This window comes from Medicago sativa, chromosome 5 (assembly GCF_051527215.1).
Source record: "Medicago sativa cultivar Bolivia chromosome 5, Bolivia_mono, whole genome shotgun sequence".
NCBI lineage: Eukaryota > Viridiplantae > Streptophyta > Magnoliopsida > Fabales > Fabaceae > Medicago > Medicago sativa.
In genome coordinates, this window is record NC_140753.1 from 15,822,674 (window position 1) to 15,833,799 (window position 11,126).

At 32.1% G+C, this 11,126-nt stretch overlaps 1 protein-coding gene across 1 annotated transcript; it reads left to right on the forward strand.

The window, feature by feature from the left end:
• The first annotated feature begins 3,888 nt into the window (after positions 1–3,888).
• On the forward strand, positions 3,889–9,006 carry LOC146920483 (DNAse I-like superfamily protein). Its single transcript, XM_085713897.1, has 10 exons — positions 3,889–4,007; positions 4,135–4,232; positions 4,344–4,384; positions 4,724–4,773; positions 4,881–4,950; positions 5,049–5,173; positions 6,324–6,466; positions 7,274–7,418; positions 7,572–7,719; positions 8,308–9,006. The coding sequence occupies exons 1-10, from the start codon at positions 3,961–3,963 to the stop codon at positions 8,614–8,616; spliced, it is 1,176 nt and encodes a 391-aa protein (XP_085570023.1). The 5' UTR covers positions 3,889–3,960; the 3' UTR covers positions 8,617–9,006.
• Positions 9,007–11,126: the final 2,120 nt, after the last annotated feature.

An 11,126-nucleotide genomic window follows, 5' to 3' on the forward strand; every position in this document is an offset into this window, starting at 1 on the left:
TTAAATTAGTGTTTTTTATCGAATGAGTTTGTTTTAATTTGTTTTTAAAAGAGAAAAAATAGAGGGAGGTTGAAGCAAAAGACACAAAATGATATAATTTTGATGACGTGTCAATAAATTAAAAAGGGGTAAGATTGTATTTTTGGTAGACATTAAGTTTTATAATTAGAAAATAGATTCGGTAATCCTATCAATAATTCGATAAAAGAAATATGAAATTTTTAGTACATTGGCATGTAGTTTCATCACACATTGCGAAATACTTCCTCATATACGACATTAGACGTTACATTGATATCTTCACCATCTTCATCAGTGATCAATATCTTCAGTCCTTCTCTGGATGTAACTCTTGAAACAGCAACATACAACCGTCCGTGAGAAAATACAGTTGTTGGTAGATATACACCAACGTGTTTAAGCGACTGCCCTTAACTTTTGCTAATTGTCATTGCAAATGATACAGTCAAAGGAAATCCTGACATCTGAAGACGATATAGATAGCCTGGATACAAGAGAAATGAATTGAATCAAAAAACACTAATAATAACAATCCAAAAAATGGAAGATAAAAAATTCAGAATTGAATCAAAGTTACCAGTTAAGGAGTGGTATGAGAGGAAAGTTGTAAGGTCACGTCCTTCCATTTGCAAACCTCTAAATATCAAAATATATGATTCTTGTGTTGTGTGTGAAATTTACCACGGTTTAGGTTTTTTTCTTTGTTGAGAGAAACATGTTTAAGGCTTGGTATATATAACCAAGTTTACATGGAAATTAGGGTAGAAAATATTTGCTTCAGAAAAAAAAGGCAAGAGGAAGGATAGGAATAAAATTGGTGCGATGCATTTTTTTAGATGGAATTTGTTAGGTTAAATAATTGCAAACCTAAGAGGATAGGAATAAAATTGGTGCGATGCATTTTTTAGATGGAATTTGTTAGGTTAAATAATTGCAAACCTAAAAGTGTAGAAAATATTTGGTTCAAAAAAAAAAAGGCAAGAGGATAGGAATGAAATTGGTGCGATGCATTTTTTTTGATGGAATTTGTTAAGTTAAATAATTGCAAACCTAATTTGCAAATGAGCGAAAAAAAATTATGTTAAGTTGTTGCATACTTAACAAAATTAATAAATAATAAATAAGAATAAATAAGGATATATTTGAGGGATGTAACAAAATGTAAAAATAACAAAACCTAAAAAAATTAGGGTTAGTATTAAGAGAGAAAATATTAGGTTTAGTTACTGCAGACTTAACAAAATTAATAAATAAGGATATATATATTTGAGGGATGTAACAAAATGTAAAAATAACAAAACCTAAAAAAATTAGGGTTAGTATTAGGTGGGAAAATATTAGGTTTAGTTGCTGCAGACTTAACAAAATTAATAAATAAGGATAAAGATATATTTGAGGGATGTAACAAAACGTAAAATAACAAAACCTAAAAACATTAGGGTTAGTATTAGGAGGGAAAATATTAGGTTTAGTTACTGCATACTTAACAGAACTAGATCGTCCACCCGTGCTGCCGCACGGGTCATATATAGTTAAAAACATTACTTGCAATTCATTATAATACAATTATTCTTTCTAGTTCCTAATGATAAATATTCTATTTTTTTTAATGAAGTTATTATTGTTACACTCCTAACTCAGGATCTTGGATAATCCACTGCAGTTGACAACAGCTTAATTGTTGCCCAATTGACGCCGACTCACACTTTGCAAATTAACTCATGAGCCTATGATTTCTTTGAACATCCAAAGATTGTTGTTACATCTATGTTTTGTACATCCAACATTCAACTATTGAGCCTACCAAATCATTGATACAAAATTGAAAATGGTCACCACTCGAAACTCAAAAGAAAGATGATATTTGTATTTTATTAGCCTCTAACTCAACTATATAAATTGGTTTATAAGATGTATATATAATTATATTTGAACTATATTTTAGCATTTTAACTTAATTAATTCTTTTACACAACGAATAAGGATAAGGATATATTTGAGGGATGTAACAAAACGTAAAAATAACAAAACCTAAAAAAATTAGGGTTAGTATTAGGAGGGAAAATATTAGGTTTAGTTAATGCAGACTTAACAAAATTAATAAATAAGGATATCATACTTATATATAATCTTTGTTAACATTGCTAATGACTTTGCAAACCCTAAACCTAAATGGTTTTGGCTCCAAAACAAGGGAGGCCGTTGGATCTCATCATTTTGCTAAGCATGCATCTCATCCTTTGATCTAATATGAGTCAAACTTTCAAATTTGATGTATATTTCATATGCACTACTTATCAAGTTTTGACTCATTATCCTCCAATTCCCAAATTGACTCCACACTTATCAATGTCCACCTCTTTCTCCTTCATTTTCTTCTATGATAACTATATGCATATGCATCAACATCAGAATTTGGTTTACCCCATCCTCTTCTATTTGTGATTAAACAAAGTGTCTGTTTTTGCTCATGAGATTCAAAAATCAAGTTGGTGTTTACAAAATGACAAGAGAGGTTATTTTTTATGTCAAGGTATTAAGTGCTAGATATAAATTAAAAAGAATTAGCAGGAAGATTGTTGTATCGTTTTGCTGCCCCCCTTGCTGAATATCTTTTCATAGTTGTTTACAATTTATGTGTTTCTATGATTTTAAGTGTGTCAGTGGATATTTCCTTGGAGGATTGTTTTTCGAGTTTTAATTATTTATTTAAAATCGTCATAATTTAATATCAAAGGATTTTCCTCTGTTAACATATTATTTTCCTAAGCGGATACGATTTCATTTGAATAGACTATTAACAAGAGTCATGGTCAATCACATAAAAATGTTGGAATATATTTGTCAACATTTGTGTTTTTACCTAATCAATTATATGTCATATTTTCAAGAGTTATTTCAAGAGAAGAATTGAAGATTATGATAAACGATGAAAACGGTAAAGATACTAATGTAACTTCAAACATAGATAGAGAAGTATTTAGTATTTTATAATTAATTATGTTAATGTTAAGTAAACTGTACGTATCATACAACTTATTTCCTTTTCAAATCAATAAAATGATATATTTTAGTTTTATATATAGCCGATATGACCCGTACGTAAATAGGAGATATCATTGCATTTTATTAATGTAATGGATCATATTGCAATATATTAGTTTCTCTATTGTTTATGACCCGGGCGGTAGCACGGGTAAAAGTTCTAGTATATATTTGAGGGATGTAACAAAACGTAAAAATAACAAAACCTAACAAAATTAGGGTTATTATTAGGATCAGAGACTTAACAAAATTAATAAGGGTTAATTATGTTTCTAGTCCCTTTAAAATAGCGACATTGTAAGTTTAGTCCTTACTTAATTTTAATAGCATTTTTAGTCCCTATAAAAAAAAATTTACTTATAATTTTAGTCCCTGCTAAAACAAAGTTTGATTAATTATCCTTAAACTCTTAAATTTTTGAACGATTTTTTTGAGACAAGATTAGAACACTATGAAAGGTTGGTTTACTAAAATTTAGAATTTTCAGACATGAAATGAATTAAATATGAATTTTTTAAAACAACAAAAGTTAAAGATAAAAAGTAATAAAATCTGGATGTAGAAATCAAATTTTGCGATAATTTTTTGCGGAGGAACTTTTAGTAATGTTCTAACCATGTCTGCAAAAAATTATTCAAAAATTTAAGAGTTTAGGCATAAATTAAACAAATTTGAATTGAGTAGGGACTAATTGCAAAAAAACAAAATTAGGGACTAAAAATACTATTAAAATTAAGTAAGGACAAGGTCACTGTTTTGTAAGGACTAGAAACATAATTAACCCAATTAATAAATAAGGACCAGCTTTAGCTCAACGAAAGCAGAAATTTAAGTAGGAATAGAAAAATGGCGGAGTCAGTTTCGTCTCTGTAACCGCAAATCTATCTATAGGGTATGCTAAAAGCTCTTGCTTCGATTCTTCCTTCCCTCTCCGCAACTAGGTATTTATATATTTATTTATTTTCGCACATTACAATTTTCAAATTCAATCAACTCTATAATATATTCAAGGTGTTTTGTTTTGTTTTGTTTTGTGTTCCTTACTCAATTCAATTTCAATTACTTCAGTGTTGTGAGGAAAATGAGCACATCGCCAACACCAATATCATATCCCAAATTCATATCAGTTGAAGGCGCCGATATACATTCCAGAACTAAACCTGATGGTAAGTAACAACGCATTAATTCCTCTTATACTTTTCGCGTAATAATTCAATTAGTTAGTTGGTTGGTTAATTCTCAATTAACTCTATTATTTATTTAATTTTTTAATTCAGGCTTGAGATTCAGCCTTGTCTCCTATAACATTTTGGCTCAGGTATGCTAATAATTTCTCAAATCTTATTTTATGCTATCAAATCATTGTTATATATCAACTAAAATAACTAACTATAAGCCTGTAACCTACGAGGACGTAATATTTAGGATGTGAAACTAGCACGTACACACCGGTAATAATGAATTATACGTGTCAGTGTCAGTGTCAGTGTCGTGTTGGTGTTAAACATTGATACATGTCAGAAACTGAACACTTATTTGTTATCAAGTGTCGATGGTGCTACAATGGCCACAAAGGCTTCAAATCCTGTATATACATAGATACATTAACATGTATTTGCTGTAACATTATTTTTTAATACTTTGTTATGTAATGTAGGTTTATGTGAAAAGCTCTTTTTTCCCATACTCACCTCCTTCGTCTCTCAAGTAACTTACTTTTCATCTTAACTTTGAATTTGAATACCGATAACGTAACAATTTTTTGCATATGTAGATTGAATTTTAACTGTAATAATTGATTTTGCTTTCTGTAGATGGAAATATCGTTCAAACTCAATTTTAGAAGTTCTCAAGAACTTGGGAGCTGATTTTTTCTGCCTGCAGGTTTTTTCTTTTATTTAATTTCAAACTTTTGCCTTGAGTTTTGATTATTTGAGTACTTTCTTTTGAATAATGTTCTTTGTTATGGGGATTTATTTCAGGAAGTTGATGAGTTTGATAGCTTTTACAAAGGAAGGATGCAGGAGCTGGGATATTCTTCTATATATATGAAGAGAACTGGAGAGAAAAAGCGTGATGGGTGTGGCATATTTTACAAGCATGACCGGTATGTACAATGTTTTTGCAAAACTCAACTAGCTAGCTTTTAGTTTTACATTCAGGTTTATAATGTACTAGTAGAGCTTATGCCTATAGTTACCGGAGCTATAATCGGTGCTAGATAGGAGCCTACGATCAATGTTTTGAAAATGGCGTGGACATCAGTGTTTTGATATCTCCATTTGCAGTTCCATCAGTTATATTTTACTGCAATTTTTTCACTATATCAAGGATCACAATGCATCCGCGATTGTGATCTAAAACTATTGAGCAGTCCTTGTCTTACAAGCTGATTTTGTGGGATGAAGTTAAGTCATCCCTCAAATCCAAAATCTAAAATGGTATCATAGTCTATCCTAGATTTATTATTCGGTCAAGATCTCTATTATTCCATCCGCATTTGTCCACACTTTAGATGTCCTGTCATGGTCTTGAAGGGATGTGTTCAAATCCGTGTCATTCCACCCTCATTGATCCACGCTTTGGATGTCCAATCCGAAGCGTAATATGTTAAGAGTGCCACACTGACTAAAGATATGATCTAATTAGTTCTTTTCCTGCTTGGACAATGATCACCTTACAAGTCGGTTTTGACTTTTGTGGGGTTGAAGCATAACTAAAATCCAAATTCTAAGAAAAACCTTAGCTTGGATATTGTACCGGAATATATGCTTTTTGAATTAGATTAACTACAATTACTTTGCTAATCCAAGGGCCCAATATTTGATTTAAAAATTGAAATCCCTTTTCTCTTGTGTCGGCATATTAGTAGAGTGTAAGTTTTAAGCTTGGAAGGATTTGAATATTATTCCTGTGATCATAGAAGCACTTATATGATATTATTCCTTTGAAAAATTTGCTTAATAGATACACTGATTCATGAATAACAAAAATCCGGAAGTAATTATGGGGTAATTGAATTAAGCAATAATGATACTCTTGCATGTTATCAGTTATTTGGCATCCAGGCAACTATGGTTCTCTTTATCTGTCCTCTCTCTCTCCCTTCTCATCTTTTTGAGGTTATTTGTGGTCTTTTTTCGTTCTTTCATTTTCTGGAAACAATAGAGCAGATGTCATTGAATCTTCATTGATGCTCTTTCGGTCTTTGTTACCTATAATCTTTATAAAATTTATCCATACCTTGTGCTGTTTAGTGCAGAGTTGCTCTTGGAGGAAAAAATTGAATACAATGATCTTGCAAAGTCAATTCCAGATGAGAACTCTTCATATGGTGATGAACAAAACACTGTCCAGACAACCCAGCCAGATAAACAAAAGGATAATGCGACCAAAGCTGGTAAATGCAGATTGAAATAAAATGATTCTGTCCCTCTCTCTCTCTCTCTCTCTCTCTCTCTCTCTCTCCCCACACACACACACAAAAACACACACATATTTATAAGAAGGGATCCGTTGACTCCGAGAGTAACTCTGTTTAGTTACTCCAAATCTTAGCCATTAATTATAATATCAATTTGCGGTTATGATTAACTAATAATAATAATAATTGCTAGGCTGAGCCTTTTGTTTCTCTACGGCAAAACACTTAAAGAAATCTGCAAACACTCGACAAAAGACTACAATATCAGAGTTGGCTTTGATTGCAAAAACCAATTAACTGGATCAGATAAGAAAAAGTAATACCCATTATTTGTTTTTATGCAATCATTGATAATTATCAATGAATCGGATAATTTTGATTCACAAAAGATGAATTAATTATTAATAGAAGGAAGGGTTTCGGTCCTAACAGGGTAAAAAAATGGGTTTGAAGACTTTTTTTTTTATTTGCATTCATTCACACCTTTGAGATTCATGGCATACACACGTTGCAAAACTAAAATGGGTTTCAACCAAATGTTTTAATTCATTCACAATTTTGAGATTGAAAGTACACACGTTGCAACATGCACTGTTTTGTGGGTTGATGTGTATAGTAGAGTCACACACCGTGTCTACTATTGAGGAAGGAGTGGAATTAAACCTTACTTTCTGTTACTTCATTGAGGCTGCTGTATGGATTTTTTTAGCACAGAATGAAAAATTTCTGTTACTTGTACAGACTTACGAGCATTCTGCTTCATTAACTGATTTTCTGATGCAGGACCTAAATCGGGTACAGTAGATCGTGGAGATCCCAATGATCCTCGTGTGAGACTAAAGCGTGATTGTGTTGGAATTCTGGCTGCATTTAAATTCAACGGTCCCTCTCAACAATTTCTTATTGTAGCCAACACACATCTTTATTGGTAAGGAAGTGACTTTTGTGTATATGTTTGTTTTTCTCATTTGTTGACTTTTAAATGAATTTTTGGCTTAATGTTGATCGAGTCATGTGAATATGTGTTTGCGTAACTTTAGTGGTAGAATTTATATAAATTACATACAAATTTATGTACCAGGGATCCTGAGTGGGCTGATGTCAAAATTGCACAGGCTAAATATCTTCTATCTCGCTTGTCACAATTTAAAACACTGGTATCAGATAGATACGAATGCAAGCCTGAAGTGATTGTGGCCGGCGACTTCAACTCTCAGCCAGGAGATCCGGTACCTAGCATTTCTAAAATCTTAAGTTTCCCATTTCTTATTTTGTCTAGATTCTATTGTCTTGATGTTTGGTTCTAGAGTAAGGTATATTCCTATTTCCAAACTTATTTTTATTGCCCTGAAATCTTTCATGCTGGTGGAAGATTAGCGCTTACATAGTGGCTGGGAAAGGGAAATCACATAATTGAATGTTGTACACCATAACCCTTTTCTTGTAAAAACGGTGGACATGCCTATATAGTATGCTTATTTTAATTGATAGCCAAACTAAACCAATAATCTTTAGTTTAAATTATTTGAAATCACCATGTACTCTAATAAATCTTTCTACCATCGGCTAAACCAATTTTACCCATCAATAGACATTGTAGAGTATAACATAGAGCTGCTTTTGTATATTTGTAATTAGAACAAGAATAAATAATACAATATTATGAGGAATATGCATTACAATTGCTCTTTTGTTGTTTAAATTGGTTCAATAATATTGCTCTGAGTCATACTTATTCATATTCTTAGACGTGCTTTCATAATTTAAGCCGTATTTCATAGAATGTTTTACTAATCTGCTTGATCTCATGTTTACAGGTTTATCGGTATCTCGTATCAGGCAACCCTTCATCAGAACTGATTACTGATTGTATAGAGGAATATCCAATTCCTCTAAGTAGTGTCTATGCTTCTACAAGAGGAGAACCACCATTTACAAATTACACACCTGGCTTCACCGGAACGCTTGATTATATATTATTTTGCCCCTCTGACCACATGAAACCAGTTAGCTATCTCGAGCTTCCAGATTCTGAAGCAGTTGATATTGTTGGTGGACTTCCAAACTTGAGTCATCCAAGTGATCATTTACCAATTGGTGCTGAATTTGAAATCATCAAGGAATAAATATTGCATCACAAGTGCTATTTGAGCTCAGTTTTTCATGAAACCCTTTGTCAATCTTGAAACCCTATGAGTATTATCATGTTCATGATATTAACGACTAGAAGGCAAAATGTCACCAAAAAGCAAATGGTGTAGGTTATTTTGTTCCTTGATGAAAATTTCTTAGGATTCACTTCTTAGTTCTTACCTCTGATAAATTTGCAGCTGAATCTTTTTGAAGAAAGAATATGGTTTTAGTGTCAAATTTGACAGTCTGAAAATTTTGTTATCCTCTGATTCATGTAAAACATATATCTCATTGATTTTAGACTATAAACTCTGCTGTGTATTATTTTGGGAGCAAACACATTATTGGATTCAATAAACGCTCTTTCTAATTTCAAAGGAAAATAGGGAAAATAAAATATTCCAAGTTATTGATTGCGCTTATCAGACATGTTCTACCAGGTCGCTATCATGCTTACCAGACTCTTCGGTAAATAAATCCTCTTTGTTATTAGTAATATTTTGATGTTATGTGGTCCTTTCTGGTAAACTTACCTCCTCAGCCAGAGATTGATGATCTTGACTGTGATGATGCACTAGGATAACGACTAGCAGTTTAACAGCATCCATCTGATTCATAGAATCAATGTTCATTGCTAATTCTTGTCAGATTATATGTATCTTATTCACTATTTTTCTACCCTTTGCCCTTGTATTTCTCCATGCTATCAAATTCCTAGTGCTATATTATGTTGAACTGTAAATAGCACAATCCACTCCGGAATTGCTATTCTGTGTAATGTTTGTGAAAAACTGGTTTTCCGTATTGGCGGTGGGTTTGACAAAATCACAACGGCACCGTGATTTTGTTGAAGCTTCAAATTGTAGCTTTTGTCAAAATCACATTGGTTCACTGTGATTCTGATGATTTCACTCTCAATCCAAACATGAATCCGTGATTCTGACAATTTCACTCTCAATCCAAACATGAGCTTCTAGATTAGATTAATGTTGGGAGAGAGCAAATGCCCGCTACTCCACGACAAAAATTTATTGCGTTGGCGTAAAACATGCTTTGGAACATGCGACTACAGTAAACCAAATAGACTAGAAACATTTACATGTTTTGCTAGTATCTGACTGTGATCACGGTTGTTGTTCTATAGCTTATTTTGCACTGCATTATCTCAAAGTTGGACGGCTCTCGTCAATGTCTATTTAAGTCTTTCTTAGGTCTTGTTACTATCATATCATTTCATTAGATTGAAGTAGGGTCCCTTGCAAATTCAGGCACTGTTATTGGAGCCTTTTGTTTCATGTTTGGGACCACGAAATACTGCAAGTTGCATGTTGCAACGGGCCAGTTACTGTACTATGTATATTTTATATTTGGTTTATTTGATTAGGGGGGAATGGTTTTGATGTTACACTGTGTCGATTAGTCTTTGGAGGATCGAGTATAATTGATTTTGCATCCAAAGTTAATTTTAACTAGAAGTTAGAATTTGAAGTTTTTGTCTCTAAAATTGATATTTGTCACAGCATAATCAAACCCACGTAAGAAGTTTAATGTTTTAAAAGTTGGTTAACTTCGCCATGCTAATTGCTTTTTTGGTCAATAACGTTTTACACTTAAACTAGTAAAGTCTCTGAAGAAGTGTGTAGACAGTGTTGGAATTCTCTAGACATATCTTACAAAACCACCATCTTATGAAAAAATATGCTCAAGAACAAAATTCTCTAGACAATGTTTGAATCTTAAAATGGTATTTGATATTGAAACGTTAAGCTATCATATTGCTTTAAAAGGCATTACGTAAAGGCTTAAGAGTAACACCGAAATTGATCCTTCCTTTTGTCGTTAAATTACGTAAAGGTTTAGGAGTATTATGGCTTTGATTTTGAAGTATAAACACGATAATGTAACATCAAATGAGCTTTATATATCTTTTATAGAGAAGATTAACTCCTCAATAACAGTATACTCTCTGCCCTAGGTAAGATCCTTGCATGTTAATTAGTCTTTAGATGGAAGGTGAATATCATTTTTCCCTCATGCCCTGGGAAAGATTATAGGGTTACAGGTACCATGTCCATGGCCTTATTCCAAGGGCCGTTGTCAGAAACCTTGTGAGGGACCATTAAATATTTGACATTTCAACTAATTTTTTTATGAAGTAGAATCAATGGTGGTGCTTGAATTAAATTCTTCGTGTGTCCATAATAAATGTTCAATAAATAATGAAATTGGTAAAATTGAGGATAAAATTTCTTGAAGGAAAAGTTACGGAAAAAAATCAGTCTCTAACTGTTACTCCCTTTGGTCACATTTATAAGAAAAAAAGAATATTTTAGGTTCATTGAATATCTAATGTATTCGATCTATACATAGATCAGATACATTAGTGATTCAATGAACCTAAAAAAATGTTTTTTAATTATAAATGTGACTAGAGCGAGTATATTGTATATTTTAATCTTTCTCCTTAATCAGTTTGTAAGTAATCCTTAATTTGGCAGCTTCA